At 33.7% G+C, this 19,071-nt stretch overlaps 3 protein-coding genes across 4 annotated transcripts; 2 read left to right on the forward strand and 1 right to left on the reverse strand.

Annotated features, from left to right (window-relative positions):
- Window positions 1-895: 895 nt before the first annotated feature.
- LOC148299919 (rab proteins geranylgeranyltransferase component A-like) lies at window positions 896-7,843 on the forward strand. The gene is made up of 9 exons (XM_088275498.1): window positions 896-1,057; window positions 2,338-2,542; window positions 2,840-3,005; window positions 3,088-3,331; window positions 3,528-3,750; window positions 4,258-4,607; window positions 5,238-5,386; window positions 5,650-5,778; window positions 6,221-7,843. The coding sequence occupies exons 1-9, from the start codon at window positions 1,012-1,014 to the stop codon at window positions 6,383-6,385; spliced, it is 1,677 nt and encodes a 558-aa protein (XP_088131624.1). The 5' UTR covers window positions 896-1,011; the 3' UTR covers window positions 6,386-7,843.
- Window positions 7,844-10,441: 2,598 nt separating this feature from the next.
- LOC148299920 (inosine-5'-monophosphate dehydrogenase-like) lies at window positions 10,442-13,802 on the reverse strand. Its single transcript, XM_088275499.1, has one exon. The coding sequence runs from the start codon at window positions 13,486-13,488 to the stop codon at window positions 11,944-11,946; it is 1,545 nt and encodes a 514-aa protein (XP_088131625.1). The 5' UTR covers window positions 13,489-13,802; the 3' UTR covers window positions 10,442-11,943.
- An 824-nt stretch (window positions 13,803-14,626) lies between these two features.
- LOC148299921 (single-stranded DNA-binding protein, mitochondrial-like) lies at window positions 14,627-17,970 on the forward strand. Of its 2 annotated transcripts, XM_088275501.1 has the most exons (5): window positions 14,627-14,809; window positions 14,882-14,969; window positions 15,070-15,178; window positions 16,162-16,442; window positions 16,850-17,970. In XM_088275501.1, the coding sequence occupies exons 1-4, from the start codon at window positions 14,795-14,797 to the stop codon at window positions 16,391-16,393; spliced, it is 444 nt and encodes a 147-aa protein (XP_088131627.1). In that variant the 5' UTR covers window positions 14,627-14,794; the 3' UTR covers window positions 16,394-16,442; window positions 16,850-17,970. The 2 variants fall into 2 exon arrangements, with proteins under 2 accessions (XP_088131627.1, XP_088131626.1); XM_088275500.1 differs by lacking the exon at window positions 16,850-17,970 and having other exon boundaries at window positions 14,663-14,809; window positions 16,162-16,540.
- The last annotated feature ends 1,101 nt before the right edge of the window (window positions 17,971-19,071 follow it).

Genomic DNA, 19,071 nt, shown 5'->3' on the forward strand with positions numbered 1-19,071 from the left:
TAGCGTTCATTTCTTTAAAATTGTAACCCACTAACATAATTCAATTATGTGGTCTGAAGGGACATTTTTACTGGAGTAGATTTTTTTCTGAAATAATGCAAGGCTGAGATAAGCATTATCGATAAAATTAAGAAAGGTGTGTTGAGATGGTTTGGACATGTGGAACGTATGAGTGAGGAAAGAACGGTTAAACAAATTTATGAAGCGAATGCAGTTTGAAAAAGAAGCAGAGGAAGACCGAGGAAAACTTGGCACAATCAGGTATGTCAAATACTTGAAAGCGGCTGGGTCAGGAGTCATAATAATCGTCGAGTATGTATGAAGAGATGCATGAATGCAGAAGAGGCGAAGAATTTTTGCAAAAAAAAAGAGTGGTGTGGCGTTCGATTCTTTCCGCTTACCCCTATGGAAGCGGCGTGATGGTTAGTTAGTTAGGTAGTTAGATTTTTTTCTTTTGTATGGCATAAAATAAAAATAAAATCAAGGCACAATAGGTATTCATAGCAAGAATTTTTTTTTTTTAATTACCTAACGTCCAAGTGACTCTGAAATCTAGCTACGGCTTATGCAACACCGTTTATCATGTCCCTACTCAGGCTTCAACTTTAAAAGTTTCATAGCCTATGCCTACTTGTGAGTGGATTTACTCTTTATGTTTAAAGTTACTATAATTTCATGTAATTCATGAGCGAAAATTCTAGGCAAAAACACTCGCGTTTCATAGCAAGAAAATCGGGATCTAAAACTATATATCTACCTATATTGTGCAAGTAGGTATACTACGCTATCACCACAAAAAAGAGATGGTCAAGAGTAGATTTGTAAACCCATAATTACATTATTGTCTATAACTCTATACATATCTAGAATATATCGTAGGCGTGTCTATGTTCTTATATGTCAAAGTGAAAATTTGAAAGGCATCTGTCAAAAATCAATTTTTATCATACGTTTTTGTCGAGAAACTATTCCTTTCACTTTACTTTTCTGTAGTTAAAAACCTACATCAAAATGGACGATCTGCCGACAGATTTCGATGTAATCGTCATCGGAACAGGTATTTCTTTACATACTGCACATAAATTAAGACACCCAGTCACTTCGCGAAACACCGTATGCCCTATAGAATTCGTTAACAATGCAATTTTTACTATTTTCAATAAATCGTTGGAGGAAAATTTCGAGAAAAGTGAAAATTATTCAAAATGAAAACACATGCTGTATGAAATACGTGATACTACAAATAAGAAAAGACTTGTGGAATGCAATATGTGACGAACAATCAGCTTTATAAAATGGTGTTCCGATGCCAACATGTCACGGAACGAAGGGATTTTAAAACTTACCCAGAAAACCAATGACATAGGTTAAAATTCGATCTCGAAATAATAATTCGTAAAAATCTCGGTAACAAAAAAAAGCTGCTATGTGAATGAATTGAGCTCTTTTTATTTGTACTTCTTAATTTACGTATTATTTGAAAAAATGTTGGTTCCGTAATTTAGGTCAAAATTCATCTATCACTACTTAAAAATTGAATTTAACTCTCGCATTTTCTCTTTCCTGTCAAACTTTAACCATAAAAGCAATAATGATGTGTAGTAGTTTTTAATTGGCAGATTTCCCTATGCTTCAGTTAGAGCGCTTGTGTACTACACATAATTTTACTGTGCAGCAGTCCGGTTAGCATGAAAAAAACGATGATCGGCTTGTGCACTTGTCCGTCTTACTCCGGAGCGCACCGGTTTGGTGCGTGATCATGGCGCGTGTGAACTCAATCACGCTAAACTGTTGTAGTCGCTTTTATTTAAAAAAAAAAAAAAAAAAAAAACGAACTGCCGGACAATACACGGAATTTTACCGTCCGGCATGTCAATTAGCATATAAAACAGATGATTGGCTTAGATTGGCTTGTTCTTTTGTCCATCTTTCTTCGGATCGGTGCTCTTGATTGGTGCATGAACACGTTGCGCATAAATTCGTTCACGCTAAACTGTCGTAGTCGCTTTCATTTTTCAAAACCGGACTGCCGGACGGTAAAATTCTATGTAATGCACAAGCTGCTTTACGGTTCCAACTCAGACAGAAACTCAATATTTTTTGTATTCAATCTTCTTAAATATTTTACTGAATCAAAGTCATTTGGTTAAAGACGGCTTCCAAAACAGCTCCATATATATGACTCCACAACCCTGAGCATTAGTCTTTTTATTCTCAAGCAACTCATTCTACTATGCATTCTATTATATAATTTATTTTATACTATTTAGTGGGGATATTTATATATGGGGAGGGGGGTATTTATATATAAAGCCAACCATATAATTTTGTTAAAAGGTATGACAGAGTCCATAGTTGCAGCTGCAGCTAGTAGGATTGGGAAAACTGTGCTTCATCTCGACTCTAGCGACTTTTACGGAGGATTGTGGGCATCTTTCAACTTTGAAGGGTTGCAAAAACTCGTGGAGGATGCCAAAGGAAAGAGCTTTTCGAAAGGAGACTTTGGAATCTTTAATGTCGAAGATCAGTGGTACATCAAAGAGTAAGACTTCCAATTATTCAGTAATACTTTGAAGATGTTGGGTCATGAATCACTGGGCTTATACTAATGTAAATATGTTATAACAAAATGTTTGTTATTTTAGTTTGTCGAGATTTTAGTCTACCGGTTTTCAGACATACTCTTTCTTCAACAGGATAAAATTCTAATTGTAACATATTTTAATCCAATTAATGTTTCAGTATTTTTTATCAAACCCAACCTTTCTTATTCAAACTAGTTCTCTGTGCAATGATTGATGTCACAATTGGCAGAAAACTGACTTGTTGTTTTTCTTAGATCTATCAAGGAAGAAGAGAATATAGAAAAGGAAGTAAAGAATTTGAACATTGAGGGTGAACCGACTCAACCAGAAGAAGCCAAAGAGCCGGCACCTAAGCCTGTTTGGTCTCAAAATAAATTGAAAAACGAGTATCGAAAATTTAACGTTGATTTGGCACCGAAGGTATAGAATCCAATAATTCTGAACATATTAAATATTTTTACCAATTATGTACATTGGCAATTATTTTCAATTGTTATTTCAGCTTCTTTTTTCTCGGGGAGAGTTGGTGGAGCTGTTGATTTCATCTAACATCGCCAGGTATGCGGAATTTCGTTGCGTGAACCGAGTCCTCACATGGATTGGTGACGTGCTAGAACCCGTCCCGTGTTCCCGAGCGGATGTGTTTGCCACCAAACACGTTTCTGTCGTTGAAAAACGAATGTTGATGAAACTTCTTACGTCATTTTTGGAATATGAAAAAACCAAGGAACATGAGGAATTTAAAGGTGAAGTCTTAATACCAGCTGCAAACCATAGTTGTAAAGTGACAATTGTCAGCTTAACCACAATTTGGCTTAAATATCATAAATAATCCATATGAATCTTTACGATCCACCTATAGCTTTTCAGTTTGAAAAGTCATAACTAATTTTGTATAATTAACATACTTTGTTGCTTATTTAAATGAAAAATCTTTTATAGATGTGGAAAATAAAACATTTTTGGAGTTTCTCAAGAGCAAGAAATTGACCGGAAATCTTATCCATTACGTGCTGTACGCTATAGCCGGAGGAACTGACTCCACTCCTTGTTTCGATGGTATTTATAGATGCAAAAGATTTCTCATCAGCTTGGGAAGATACGGGAATACTCCATTCCTTTGGTCCATGTATGGCTGTGGAGAATTGCCTCAGTGCTTCTGCAGGTTTGTTAAAGCCAATTTTGTAAGTATTGGTAATCATTCCCAAAACATATATTCATTCTCACACATCAGATACAAAAAAGTATTTTTGATTTTAAACTAGGGTTTAACCAGTTTAAGTATTGCATTATATTTGAGTAAATCACTTTTGGACTTTTGTCCACCTCCATAGTGGTCAGCACGCTTGGCTACCGTACTGGAGGTCCCGGGTTTGATTCCCAGGGGGGGGGGTCAAACAAATAAAAGTGATTTTTTCACTCTAATATTTATTTAATATTACCTTGGACTGGTACCTGGAGCAGAGGGTTGATCACCTTTCCTTCATGTGTGAATCATCAAGAAAACACTGTGTTTATGTGATGCAGTGCCCTATGCACCATCAGGTGCAGATGAAGGTTTGAAGAAGAAGAAATCACTTTTAATAAATAAATGAACATCCTTTGCCATTTTTATATTTGTGCGAATAATCATACTTGTGTTATGTATAATTATTCATTTTATTGCCCTTAGACTGTGTGCAGTATTTGGCGGAATATACTGCCTAAAAAGACCGATCGATTCTATAAAAATAAATGAGAACGCCGATGATCCTAAGAAGTGCGTTCAAATCTACAGTAATAATAAAATTCTCTCTTGCGAGCATGTTGTGATGGGCATCGACAAGGCACCAAAGGAATTCCTCTCCAATGCAGATTTTACTAAGGGAATATCCAGGGCCGTGTTTGTGACAAACCGAAGTATCTTGGAGTTCGAGAAGGAATCTCTTACTCTCTTGCAATTTCCTCCTCTGGAAGGAATGAATGACCCGGTTACGGTCATCGAGTTGGGACCGTCTACTTCCTCATGTCCCAAGGGACTCTGTGAGTATATTACTTTTTCATTAAAGGATGTGTAACATATTGATGGAAAATATTTCATGGGTGGTAAAGGAAATCATTTAGGATTAATCTAACCATACATGTGGCTTTGCAAATTGTTATACTTTTCAAGATATTGTTTAAAAAAATATCTTCACACAATTAGAGCAGCTTTGCACATTAATTATTTATACCAAAAATTAAGATGACCTTGTGTGTGGCATTAGCGATTACAATTCCAAACTTACAATGCTATATTCATGCATATATACCATTTTCTCAATTGTGTACATGCGAATTTGCCAATTAAATAATAATTTAATGTATAGCATGAAAATACAAGTTTTTAAGATTTTTTTTCTTCATAATTTGTATGAATCAAACTCCTCTGTAATAAGTAATTGATTCACTTGCAATAATGAGGATTGTTATGGGCTTTTATGCAGGTCTTATAAGATCGCCGATAGTTACATTTGTGCAAATTATAAACGTAGCGAATCCTGCGTGGATCTTACATACGCTGGAATGATGCGATATCTATGTGGGATTGCAGGATCCCAATTTGCGAAATTGCAATCCCTATGACCCATTTCTGGTTATATTGGTTCTAAACTTATTTATTTATTTATACAGATCTGGTTCACATGACTTGTCCCCAAAGCAAGACAGCTAAAGAAGATCTCCAAGTTTATGCTGAGAAATTACTGAATTTTGCTGAGTGTGACACTGTGGAATCACCGGAGAAAGATAGCGGGGATTCCACCGAGAAGATCAAACCGCAGGTTATTTTTTATTTATCTTATTTTAGTAGAGTTTTTCAAATGAATCATAAAAAAATGTATATCTTAAATTGAATCTTAAAACATTGTATTCTAAGTAAATTCACAAATGTTTTTATCCTCCAAGCTAGCGTATCAAATTATGTATTTTATTTAGTCGGTGCAGTCAATCAACTTATTTTTATAATGATTATTTTATTTCTTAAATTTTGTTTTTAAGTTTATAACATACATGCATGATTTATATTTGTATAATATTTATATAGGTGCTATGGAGCTTTTATTTCAACATGGTGGATACAAGTCAGCCTGGAATGTGCGATACTTCTTCTGATAAAATTCACCTGTGCTCTGGCCCGGACATCGATCTGGACTTCGATCATGCGGTGAAACAGGTAAAAATATAACATCTTCTGTAGATACTTAGTATTTCATTACTCTATACTTAAAAAAGCTATGCTCTTTTTAGAAATTGTTATGTAGAATTTGCATACAAATTGAGAGCAGACATTCTTGTTAAATCATTCGCTAATTTAGCAATTTTGCATTCAAAATATATTTTAATAGCAAAAAAATGCTATTTAGTTAAGACTGAATTTCCATTATTTTGTATTGGATTTTTCTGAGAGCCTAGAACAAAATTACTTTTGGGCTACATACATACACAGTGAATTGAGTTCATAATCTGAGGTTCCAATGTACATGAATACTTTTTTGTTACCGTGATATAGACAAATCAATTTCAACGACAGCTTTTAGCCATCCTTTTAAAGGACTGCACTCTTCTAATATCTTTAGTCTTCATTCAGTCATGGGTATGTATTTGTGAATTTTCAGGGCCGAGAAATATTCTCCAAGATATGCCCGGATGTTGAGTTTCTGCCGCGTGCTCCAGATCCAGAGGAGATCATTTTCGAAGGGACCGACGCCGAAGCCGGCCCGGAATTCGAGAAGAATGAAAACGACCCCAAAACTGAGGAACCCGCTAATCCAGCAGAATAAATTAAAGAGCACAACCCGGATTTTACGGGCAGCTTTACCAAATGAGATTTTTCCAAAGAAAGAGTTTTGTGGAAGGGCATTTGCCTAAATATGACATTTTTGGCTTACATTCTTGTTAAGTATGTATGACTGCAGAGCCTCCAGTCCTATTTGTTGGACGCATCCGTATTTTATTGCCCATAAAATCCGGGTTTATAAAATGTGCGAAAAAAGACTTAAGTTACAATGTTTTAACAATTTGATAAGTTTTCAATTAATATGCTTTATCATGTTATCAAGCAATTATTTAATTGAATGTGAAGCTTACTGTTTTACGCTTATCATATATCTAGATGTTTGCCAAATATCTAAAAGTTTGGAAACGCTCTTTCATATATTGAATATCGATAAAGAAAGTGCTTATAGTTTAATAATCTTGAGCAAGCGTGTTTATGGAACACAAAAAAATGGTGTTAACACAATTCGTCAATATGAAAAGAAAAAAAATATGTAAGTGCTTCAATGGATTAATATGGTAACGCAATGTAATATTTTCTTACATTTTTTTTTTACCATGAACTCTTTACTTACAAATGGTGTATTTATAAAATTAGGATTTAAAAGTTGTCAAATACCGTGAATCATTAAAATCCTTTTGTTTTTCTTTACAAAATTTTTTATATTTTCAGTGCAGTGCATTAATTTTTTTAAAATTGTATTTTGATTATACCATTCTTAAATGAAGAATTAATGGTGGAATAAATATCTATGAAAATACTTTGTCACGATCTTCTTCGAGTTAATCTTCAATCATTCCTTATTATAAAGTATTCAATTATGAAAAAAAAACTAATTGTGTGGTAAAGCATGTTTTTTTTTGTGTGAAGAAATGGGTTTTATGAAAAGAACATAATATAATTGCATATGTATTTATTTGAATATACGTACTTTGATACATTAAAAAAATCAAGTGCAAAACAGCAGAATATTTGAATTCTTTAGGAATGTGGTTTTATCTTAGATATGGACTGCACAAAAAATAAAATGGCTAACCAAACTAAAGGAAACAATTGGAAATAGTGGTAGGAAACAGTATTTATATTATGCAGGGCACCCACAGAACACGAAACTTCTACGCCAAACAAATCTTGCATTTGGGCAGAGTGGTTCAAGTTCGTTAAATGGGTACGCAGCGTAACAGTTAACAATTTTACTAATCTTATTACAAGGATGGATAAATATTTCACATATGTATATCAAATTAAGTTTGGTGCATGCTTCCCTTTACATTAAGATAATATTTATTAATATGTAGTGGTAAAACTATAGTAACCACACATGGATTTTTTAAATTGTGCTAATTTTCCTTCAAACCAATATTTATATTACTCATTCAATTTGCTATGTTGCATTCCTATTTAAGTTCATAAGTACTTTTTTATATTACCTCGTAATATTATAATAAATACTTAAATATCACATTGTCTTTCATTTACAAACACATTAATCTCTTAACAAAGTACGAAGCCAAAAGCCAGTTTGGATATTTTATTACGCAAAGTATACTAGTAAAATGAACGTTTAACTAAAATACGAGATAAATTTAATGTTTTATTCCCCTCCATAGTGAAGCAGATAGGGTATTTGGCTGCCGTGGATGAGGTCCCAGGTTCGATTTCCATATAACACTTTGTTTTAATAATAGTAATGAAACTGAATCGATGGAATGCAATGCTATATGAAATAATAGGTGCGGATAAAGGTCGGAAGAAGATAAACTAATAATTTAGAAAAAGTAGTAAGCGATTTCTTATCTCTATTTCAGATTTTTTAAAGAATACAGATCGCTCACTCCTTTCAACGTCATATATAAAAAAAACTTGATTTTTCAGGAAATCATTTTTAAAGTTTAAGAATATGATAAAATGTATTAAAAATAAATGTCGAGCCACTTATTAAACTTTTTACTGTGCAACAGATAATTTTAGGTAAAACCTTAAGGTTTTTTCTCCATTTAAAAATATGTATTTTACTTTTACTTATAACCCTTATCCGCACCCAATGGTGCATAGGGCACTACATCGAATTGACGCAGTGTTACCTTGATCATTACTTGCATGAAGGCAAGGTGATCACTCTTGCGCTTCAGAAACCAGTCCAGGGTAATATTAAATAAATATTACAGTGTAAAATCACCAATATTTATTTTCACCCCCCCTGGGAATCGAACCCGGGACCTCCATCACGGCAGCTAAACACGCTGACCATTACACCACGGAGGCGGACATAATATTTAGTATATTTAAAAAAATAATTAAACAATACCTTTTCTTTTTTTTCATAATGCAAAAACAACACTGTCTGCCCTGTAGCAGGTAAATATTAAGTTAAAAATATGCCGCTTTTGCTGGGATATAGTACATTTTCTGGGCATTCCGAAAACATGCACAACTGAAAATTGACAATTTTTGATACATGACGTTGTTGAAAAGAGTGAGCGATATGTAAATCGATTTATTAAATAAATACGAAATACGGTTTATATTTGCAATTTAGATAAACATATTTTTTTAATAAAAAAACAATTCATTAGATTCGTCACAAAATAAAACCATATATTACTTACAAAATCAAGAAGTACTTGGGACATGCTTACACCATTCTATGTATAATACATATTTTTGTTATTACTAAATTACATCTTTGAAATATAATTAATTTACAAACTTTTGTAGTAATAATCACCTTTATTTAATTACATGTGTATGCAGATGGTAGAATAACTGCTGTTATATTATTAAAAGACATATTGTATTGTAAAGATTGTGCAAATGTAAATATATTTCCAAGTACATATTGCACATTAAGAAATTGAGAGAAGAAATATTTTTCTCTGTTTGATAGGTATTAAACAGTGTTAAAAATTTCATATTTTTTTCATGTCACTAAAAATGGCATTGAATTGAATTATTTTAGAATAGTTTTTTTAAAAGCTCTTTATCTGTTTGTAGAAAGAATTAATTGGAAAATAATTGTTTACAAAATATATACATATTTACTAATCCATTAGAGATTCATAGAATTAAATAATTCATTAAAAAATATTATTTTACACAGAATAGATTTCATATTAAAATATATAATTATACTTTTTGATGGCACCAAGAGATTGAGAATGATTCATAAATTTTACACACATTCTGAATATATAAACAGGATTATTCATTTTCAGACAAATTCATATTTAAAGAAAATAGCTATAATGGATTTAGAGAGAAGGAAGCATTTACGTAGACAAAGGAGCATAATATACTTTTGCTTAAAGAAAATTTGAATATTATTAACACTATGCTGTTTGAATGCCTGGCCTGCATTATTTTGTTTCATGCTGGTAGGGCCAGTGGTTTTCGGCAGATCATAAGCCATCCTGTCCCTCTATTTTCACAAAATTTCGAGAATATTGTCATACGATATTGGATAATGTTACTGGCATCTCAATAGTTTTACACACGACACCAATGCGGTGTCGCTGGCATTTGCCTAATAACAGCATAATGTAACGAGTTGTACAATTAAAATGTTCCAAATATGTAGAGGATATAAACCTTTTAACATCACGTTACTACAATTAGAGATATATGTGAGTTAGTTATTAACTATTTGCATCGTATAAGAAATAACATGAATTGGTTACAAATAACACCAAAGACTAACACCATATAAAAAAAACTTTTTATTTATGATTTTTTTTAATACATATTTTTATAAGAACAAATAACAAATGGTAATAAATTTAAAAATTATATATTGAAATCACATTTTGTTGTCTCCTTTCAAATAATTTTTTTTATCAAAATACTACCTTCTCTTTGAAACCATTGTGAAAGTATTCTAAGAGATTTATTCTATACCTTACTCATATTTTAATTGCATTTATCATTTTTATACACACAACTAATTTTAAAAAGGTATTACAACTATTTTAAGTACCCTTAAATAAAAAAAGATCATTTTTAAACATATAATTCATTTAGGAAAAAGTAGTACGTATTACAGATTCTGTTATACACATTTTTTTTTGTTTTTTTACCGGTTTTTCTGACTAGGCTGATTTCTAATGTATTGCTTTCAAGTATGTTTTGCTTTTAAGGCCCTAGAATACCACAAGTTGTTTTATACAAATACAATTCATGAAAACTTTTTGAATGTCTTCTTTGCAGAGTAACCTAGAGTCTTTAACATGTAATAAAGCCCGCATACATGACCAGCAACCTGATCCATGAGATATTCATGTTGCCAATCGCCCATTGAGATTTTGTATCTGAATTGCCATTGATTCGAGTTTACATGAGATTCGAGTCTGTCTTGCAACGGTCACTTAACAATAATCAATTATAACATTGAATAATTCACATAGCACTATTTACGTTAAATACTACCTCAAGGGCGCTTCCTTGAGATTCAATTATGAAGAAAAGAAAATGATTAAAATGATTTTGTAGATGAATAAGTTTTTAGTGTTTTCCAAAGATCATTTTGCTATGTTTCTAACTACTGGTGGAAGGTGCTACGAGCTTTCAGGCCCACAACAGCCAAGGCGCGCTTGCCAAGTTTAGTGAAGTACTAAGATCACCTTACCTATGGCAATTGGCGTAGTTGATTGAAGCGTGAGATGTCTATCGGCTAATTCGTCTGGAATGCAAAGCTTTTTAGATACTCTGGACCCGTTTAATACTGATTGTCATGTATACAGGTTAGAATGGTTATACATATTTTTAGTAAATTCGTAAACAATCTTTACAATAATTTCTAAAGACACGTCGAAAAATATATTTTAAAAATGAGAGATCTTTTTCAGTTTTTTTCTAATTATTTTTAAATTGTCATATTAATAGTATGAAATAGTAACCACTTAGCTACAAAAATTAGGATATGTATAATAAAAATAGAGGACAGCTTATTTTCTACTTAATAGGTACTAACTAATACATTTAAGAACATCCTGTAATGCCTGTAAAAATAGTCATTCAGAACATATTTTCCCTCAATTCATATGGGAATAAAATTAACTAGTTGATGGAATTACATTCGCACAGTCTATTCAAGCACTATTACAATTTGGTGGTGTTAAACAAAAATCGTACGTATTCTAAACATAAAATGTAATAATTTTGTAAAAACTTATATGTTGGCTCATACATAAATGCCCGATTAAATTTTAATAATTTTATATAAATCAGTCATGTTTTGTACATACAGCATTTGTCTTGATAAATAATACGGATGTACATTTATTATAAAATATAATATTCTAAAAATGTTTTCACTGAGTTGAGAGGATCAAAGAATATTTTGGTGGCTAATAAGAAATACATTGGTATACTGCGTTATGTTCTTCATTTTGCATTTTAAAAAATAAATCTTTCATCACAAAATAATATCCTTAAAATATTTTTAAAGAATTTTGCTATTGGTCTGTCAATTTCAGAGAATCAGTTCTACAACTAACGAGAAAATTTTTCAATGACTTATTGGATATTTTTATTAATAAAAATAATAAAATGTTTTAGTAACAGACTTTAATACAGTCGTTTTTCATACGAAAATAGACCATGAACATTGCCTTCAATCTGAGCCGAATGCGTACGACGCATAAAACGTAACTCTTGGGAATAAGTCATCTTTAGCAGTTCAGAAACCGACTTGGCTCCTATATCTTGACAGCTGTGTTGGAGTCCCGACTGCAAATATGGTAAAAATCTAAGGACCGAACCTTTATCTACGATACTTCCGCTAACTCCTTGAGCGACTCGGTGCTTGTCCGTTTCATTGTGGAAATATCGGCTCATAGCCGCCCCTTTGCCGTCTTTGTGTTCCATGGCTTCTAGACTTCCCATTCCCCGGTATTTCTTCAGTCTGACACCGTCGGAGAAGAAATACTCTCCGGGGGCTTCGGAAGTACCTGCTAACAGAGATCCCATCATCACAGAGGAGGCTCCCAGGGCCAGAGACTTGACTATGTGTCCCACGGATTGGATGCCTCCGTCCGCGATAACGGGAACACCGTACTGACGGGCGAAAGAAGAGACTTGGTACACGGCGGTGGCTTGCGGGCAGCCGCACGCCATCACCTCCTGAGTGATGCAGATGGAGCCGCTCCCCATCCCCACCCTGAGGGCATCCACTCCGGCTTCGATGAGGGACTTGGCTTGCATGCGTGTCACTACGTTACCGCCCACTACTTGGATGTTGGGAAACTCGGATTTGATGTATTTAATCATTTTGATTTGGTAAATGGAATTTCCCTGAGAGGAATCTATGATGATGACATCCACGCCGCTGCTCTGCAAGAGCTTCAAGCGCTCCCTGTCCTCCTCGCGAGTGCCGATGGCGGCTCCCACGAGGAGCTGCTTGTTGGAGTCCTTGGAAGCGTTGGGATAGCTGCGCGCCTTCTTCAAATCGGTGCGAGCGATCAACGCGACGAGTTCTCCGGCTTCATTCACAATTGGTAACTTCCCTTTCTTACTCGTTTCTAGAATGGAATTAGCTTCTTGAAGAGTAACTCCGGAGTTAGCGGTAATCATGGAATCGATGGGTGTCATTACCTGTTCCAGATATAAGTGAGGACTGTTTTCCCTAAAATCGATATCTCGCGAAGTAACAATGCCGATTAATTTTCCTCCGAGTTTTCCATTAGCGGTCACAGGGTACCCCGTGAATCCATTCTTCTTCTTATATAGGATGACATCAGCCACGGTGTTCTTAGGACCCATACATACGGGGTCTCTGATGAAACCGTGCTTGTATTTTTTTACCTTCGATACTTCGTTGGCCTGATATTCGGCGGAACAGTTGTGATGGATTATTCCGATTCCGCCGCAGAGCGCCATGGCTATAGCCATATCGGCCTCAGTTACAGTATCCATAGGAGTGGACACGAACGGAGCTTTGAGAGATATCTTTTTAGTTAGTTGCGATGTTAAGTCAACATCGTCCGCGCTAAAATCGATGAAGCCGGGAAGAAGTAAGAAATCATTATAAGTCAACCCTTCACTTGACGCGAACATTTCTTGAACCGAAAGCCCGTCTCGCAAGTCCTCGGTATGTGCTTCGATTCCGGCCATCGTCGTTAAGGCGATCGAGTAGTGATGGAGGGCTTCGTGACAATTACACTTTTGAAACACAATACAAACACGTGGTGTTCCCGAGCCACTTAATCAAATTAAATGCTTGTATGAAGTTGAATACCAAAAAGATTCTTAAGAATAAGATTAGCTCTGGTTTATATTGGGATGTCAGAATAGTCTAACAGGATTTAATTACTTCCAGTAATATTTTATATACAAAAAAAAACTACACGTTGACCGGCAAATCTCCGAACGATTCTAAATAGCACGTCGAAACCGATCAAGAACATGTGTCCAAAGATTCTAGCTGTCAGACAGCGGAGACATGTATTTTATGGTTACAGAAAGTTTACTTTATCTATCCAGGTAAATGTGTACGCCTGTCAGTTTACAGGCAGGTTTTTCAAACAGAGGACGTAAATTCAACGAAAAAGCAAATACAAAACAAGAAAAAAAATTGATGGAGATTTAAATGACATCTCACAAAAAGCTTAATAAATTTGTATGATTCATCGGTGTCGAAATTTATAACCAACATTATCATTAATTGTTAACAACGAATTAAAAATTAAAATAACGACGGAATATGCAATGGTTTAACGTATGATAGAAACAAACTAATTCCCACCATTTTGATGTGTGACTTCAAACCATCAATGAATGGAACGCACGGCCGAATGGGTGACACTATAGAATTTACTATAAGATTGAGAGGCAATGAATCCTGTGCCATACATAATACATTCGTGCAAATATTCACCTGTCTATACCAACTGTTGGACAGTTGAAACACCGTGCTGTTTAGACAGGTGCCGTGACGTAATCGTAATCGGTAGACGCTTGAATGCGAAACTGGTGTTGTGGGTTCAATTTCCGCCAATTGCAAAATGAATTTTAAAAATATCCATTTTAAATAAATCTGGGTATTTGGAATACATTTTTCACATATATCTTTCTTTTCCCTACCCTACATGGAGACAAACTTCTAAAATAGAGGCATTGCGGGTTATTCCTTTTAAAAAAAATTGGCCTTGTGTATGGTTACCTTTTACACTAAGAAATATTTATGGTTCATTCTAAATTATTGTTTTTGGTCATTAATAGACAAAATCTTGTCTAAACTAACCTCGAATTTACTTTGATATTTAGGCGGTAAATTTACCGTCTGTTTTCTTTGTTTGACTACAAATATTTCCTAAAAGCAAAAAAAGTAATCCATCTGATCATTTCTGGTACGGATTTGTTGAGATTTCAAAATTCCAGCTGATTCGTCTTAAAATCGTCGTCTGGTTAAAACACAACCATGTTTACTTCCAGGGTAAGTTCAATATTTGTAATAACTTAATATTCATAATCGACGTCTGGTTATATTATTTTTAATATTTTATAGATTTTTTCATCTTTTATTGGTCGATGCATTCCAAAGAATAATATCCACACCACTGCTGGACTTAAAAATGACGCAAGAGTTGAAAAATGTAAGTTATTTGTTTTATTTTTTAGTAAAATATTCCCATCTCATTACATAGTGTTTGGATTTTATTTTACTTGTAGTTACTACATAATTATTCATTTCAGCAATCAACCAGGTGACTCTGCTCGGTAGAGTTGGTAATGACCCTCAACTGAGGGGTTCTGAAGAGCGCCCTGTGGTGACTTTTTCTCTCGCTACTCATAATAACTACAGGTATTCCTTGAAACCATCAAACTTTTTCTTACAAGACAACAATAAATGTCATAACTTAGTTAACTCATTTGTGAACGAATTTCAATAAACCGTTCATATATACATTGATTGAATGTCCGGATTTTAATTTTGCGAATTTGAGTGTATCTTGTTCAATAATGCTGACTTATTCACTGGCCTAATGCCGCTCAGATTACCATAGCCTAATTTTATTATTTGATTGTACAAAATAATGTTTTTCTTCAGTATCATTAAGGAAGACATCAAAAGTTTTAAGAATAAGCCACGTATAAAAGCAAAATTTATTTCCATCTGTTTTCATAAATTGAGGTTTGAATTCTGGGTAGTGGAATTTTTGAATACTAGCCTCTCGCAAATGCCGTCAGCACCATGCACTGTTGTTGTCTGTATCACCAGTGACAAATAATTGTTTGCTTTATTAGTAAATAAATTTCTAATAAATAACACAAAAAAAATCTGTGTAAAATCAAATTCTATTGTTTCGGCATTCACTTTCTGGTAAGACATGATTAAATTATATATGAAAACACTTGTATTTACCACTTAATTATTGTATTTACTTTTAACTTTATTATTTTGAAAAATAAAAAGACTTTGTTTTTTGATCCACTCACATAGTGAGTGGATCAAAAAACAAAATCTTTTTATTTCTCAAAGTAATATAACACTATGATCCACAAAGTTAATGCTTTCAATATTCAAAATATATTTATTTTTAACAACTATTTTTGAAAGCTACAGTTGCTTTTATCGACAGTATTACTATTCACCTGTCGATGAAAGCAAGTATAGCTTTCGTAACTAGTCATTAAAAATAAATATAATACTGTAGTGGTAAAAAAACAAGTGTTTGCATTTACAATTTATTATTTTTGTTGGATCTCTTATATCGAGAAAAAAAGGATAGATGCGTACCATTCTTGCATACTTGAATCTACTAGTCTGAATGTTTTAATGCCCAGGTATGAGACGGGGGACTTGCTACAGCGAACAGATTGGCACCGAGTCAGTATCTTCAAACCTAATTTACGAGATACGGTCAATACCTACTTGAAGAAAGGTCAGCGTGTATACGTCACTGGAAGACTAACTTACGGGGAAATTAAAACTGAAGATGGACAAGTTAGGATGACCACCTCAATAATCGCCGATGATGTGATATTTTTGCAGGGAAACGCCATTGCTGAAACCTAAAATATATTCTGTTCTCAGTATTTAGTTTTACCAATGTTTACCCCTATCCGCACCCCAATGATGCATAGGGCACTGCGTCATATAAACGCAGTGTTATCTTAATCGTTTACACATGAAGGAAAGGTGATCAGCCCTCCGCTTCAGGTATCAGTCCAGGATAATAATATTGAATAAATATTACAGTGAAAAAATCACTTATATTTATTTTACCCCCATTGGGAATCGAACCCGGGACCTCCAGAACGGTAGCCGAGCGTGCTGACCATTACACTACGGAGGCGGACAAAATTTGATTAAAATATAATATAATTTTGTCCGCCTCCGTAGTGTAATGGTCAGCACGCTCGGCTACCGTTCTGGAGGTCCCGGGTTCGATTCCCAGGGTGGCTCAAATAAATATAAGTGATTTTTTCACTCTAATATTTATTCAATATTACCCTGGACTGGTACCTGAAGCGGAGGGCTGATCACCTTTCCTTCATGTGTTAACGATCAAGATAACACGTTTATATGTTGCAGTGCCCTATGCACCATTGGGGTGCGGATGAGGGTTTGATTGACAACATAATAGATGACAAAAAAGTCAAATAACTAAATATGTATTCAACTGTGAAGGATTATTTATGATAATTTATTTAGTCATTTATTTCACTGTTCTGTATGCTGGGGCCATTCCCGAGTCCCAGTTGAATATTTCAGATATCTGGCAAGCCTAGTCATAAAGAACATTAAGAGCGTTCACAAAATTTTCACAGCAATTTCACACCATGAAATTTTTTACCTATTAAAATGGCAGATCTACGCCTTGGTTTTATCAAATGTTACAAATTAGAGGTTGAGTTTTGTTTGAATAACATTTGTGCCCACGCAAAGCTGTTTAATGGTGGAAAAATTGGTCGCCCCCATTTCACAAAATGTACAAAATAAATGAAGTTTTTGATATTTTATTCTCAACATGTGGTTCAAGAAAAATTGATATATCGACCTGTGATCCCACTGCTGCTGTATTAGTTTTACTTTCGTTTAGATTGAAACTTTAATCTGATAACTTTGAATCTATAAAAGATCTGAATTGTACTATGAATAATAATAAATCAGTCTTTAATTTATGTGTATGTATATACATACAATACCATTCTTTAGTCTACGTCTGGATGCAAGATTTTGGCGATCTATGTCAATGTCCTCGCTCACTCCTCAATCGCTCACTCCTTTCAAGAACGTCATAAATCAAAAATTTCCAATTTTCAGTTGTGCATGTTCCAAAATGCCCAGAATGTGTACTTTATCCCAGCAAAAGAGGCATATTTTTCACTTAATATTTACCCGCTACAGGGCAGAAAGTGTTTTTGCATTTTGAAAAAAAGGTATTGTTTAATAATTTTTTTAAATATACTAAATATTTTTCAAATGAAGAAAAAACCTTCAGGTTTTACCTAAAAGAATCTGTTGCACAGTAAAAAGTTGAATAAGTGGCTTGATATTTATTTTAATACATTTTATTATAGTTTTAAACTTTTAAAACGTTCTCCTGAAAAATCAAGTTTTTTGATTTATGAAGTTCTTGAAAGGAGTGAGCTATATTTTTTGTTGTTACCAAGCAGGTTAGTAAATATAAGTTGACATCTTTGGTTTTTGTATTTTCAATTTCTTTTATTTGTGGAAACTATCCTCAGTTGTTTTCCTTACCCATGAATAATTAGCAGATAATTGTATTATATTATATATAAAACTTTAGCCAAACTCTGTAGTGATATGTGATTTTGGAATGAGTGGAAACATTATCAAACCAATATACACAATGTACAATACTGGTTACAAATATTGTAGTTTTTATGTATAAATTGTTTATAGTTTTATATTCTCATTTGAGAGATTAATAAATATTTTCTTAAAAGTGTGTTCTTACTCATTTATATTTTCCCGATTTCAAGACTATATTATTTGTAGCCCACAACAGAACGTAATGTAGATATTATTGTATTTATAAATGGCGAATTGAAAAAAAAAACTGTCAGCAGCTACCTCAAAAATATATTTAAAATAATATGTATCAAAAAGTTTTACAAACATAACTTAGAAGTTTTATCTTAATTATCACTAATTAAAGCCAATTAACTCCCTCTGTTGTGTGTCTAATTCTTAATTATTTATGTTCATGACTAACCACTGAGAATGCCGCTACATGCAGGGTTAGGCAGAGAGGATGGCGCACCATTGTCTGCACAATTCTTCTCCCACATCTTCGTTATACATATCTGCCAATTATTCTGACTCTTGGCATATCATCATAAGTACATGAATATACTTGAATCACGCTTTTCTCAGCATCGACTTCCAACCATATTTGCTTCATAAATTTATTTTGCTGTTCTTACCTCACTCAATCGTTAAACACACCCAAACCATCTTAATACACTTCTTACTTTTATCAATAGCCCTTATCTCAGCCTTGCAACTTTTCGTATTCTCATTTTTTCAATCCCTAATGGCACCCAATGGTGCATAGACCACTGCATCATATCATGAAGTGTTATCTTGAACGTTAATTACATGAAGACAGTGATTATTTTTATGCGTCAGTTACCTGTCCAGGCTGACATCAAATAAATATTAAGAAAAATCACTGATATTTATTTTAACCTCCTGGGAATCAAACCTGGAACTTTCAGTATGGT

Source organism: Brachycentrus maculatus, unplaced genomic scaffold (assembly GCF_059751285.1).
Source record: "Brachycentrus maculatus isolate JH-2025_06_01 unplaced genomic scaffold, ASM5975128v1 h1tg000885l, whole genome shotgun sequence".
Classification (NCBI taxonomy): Eukaryota; Metazoa; Arthropoda; class Insecta; order Trichoptera; family Brachycentridae; genus Brachycentrus; species Brachycentrus maculatus.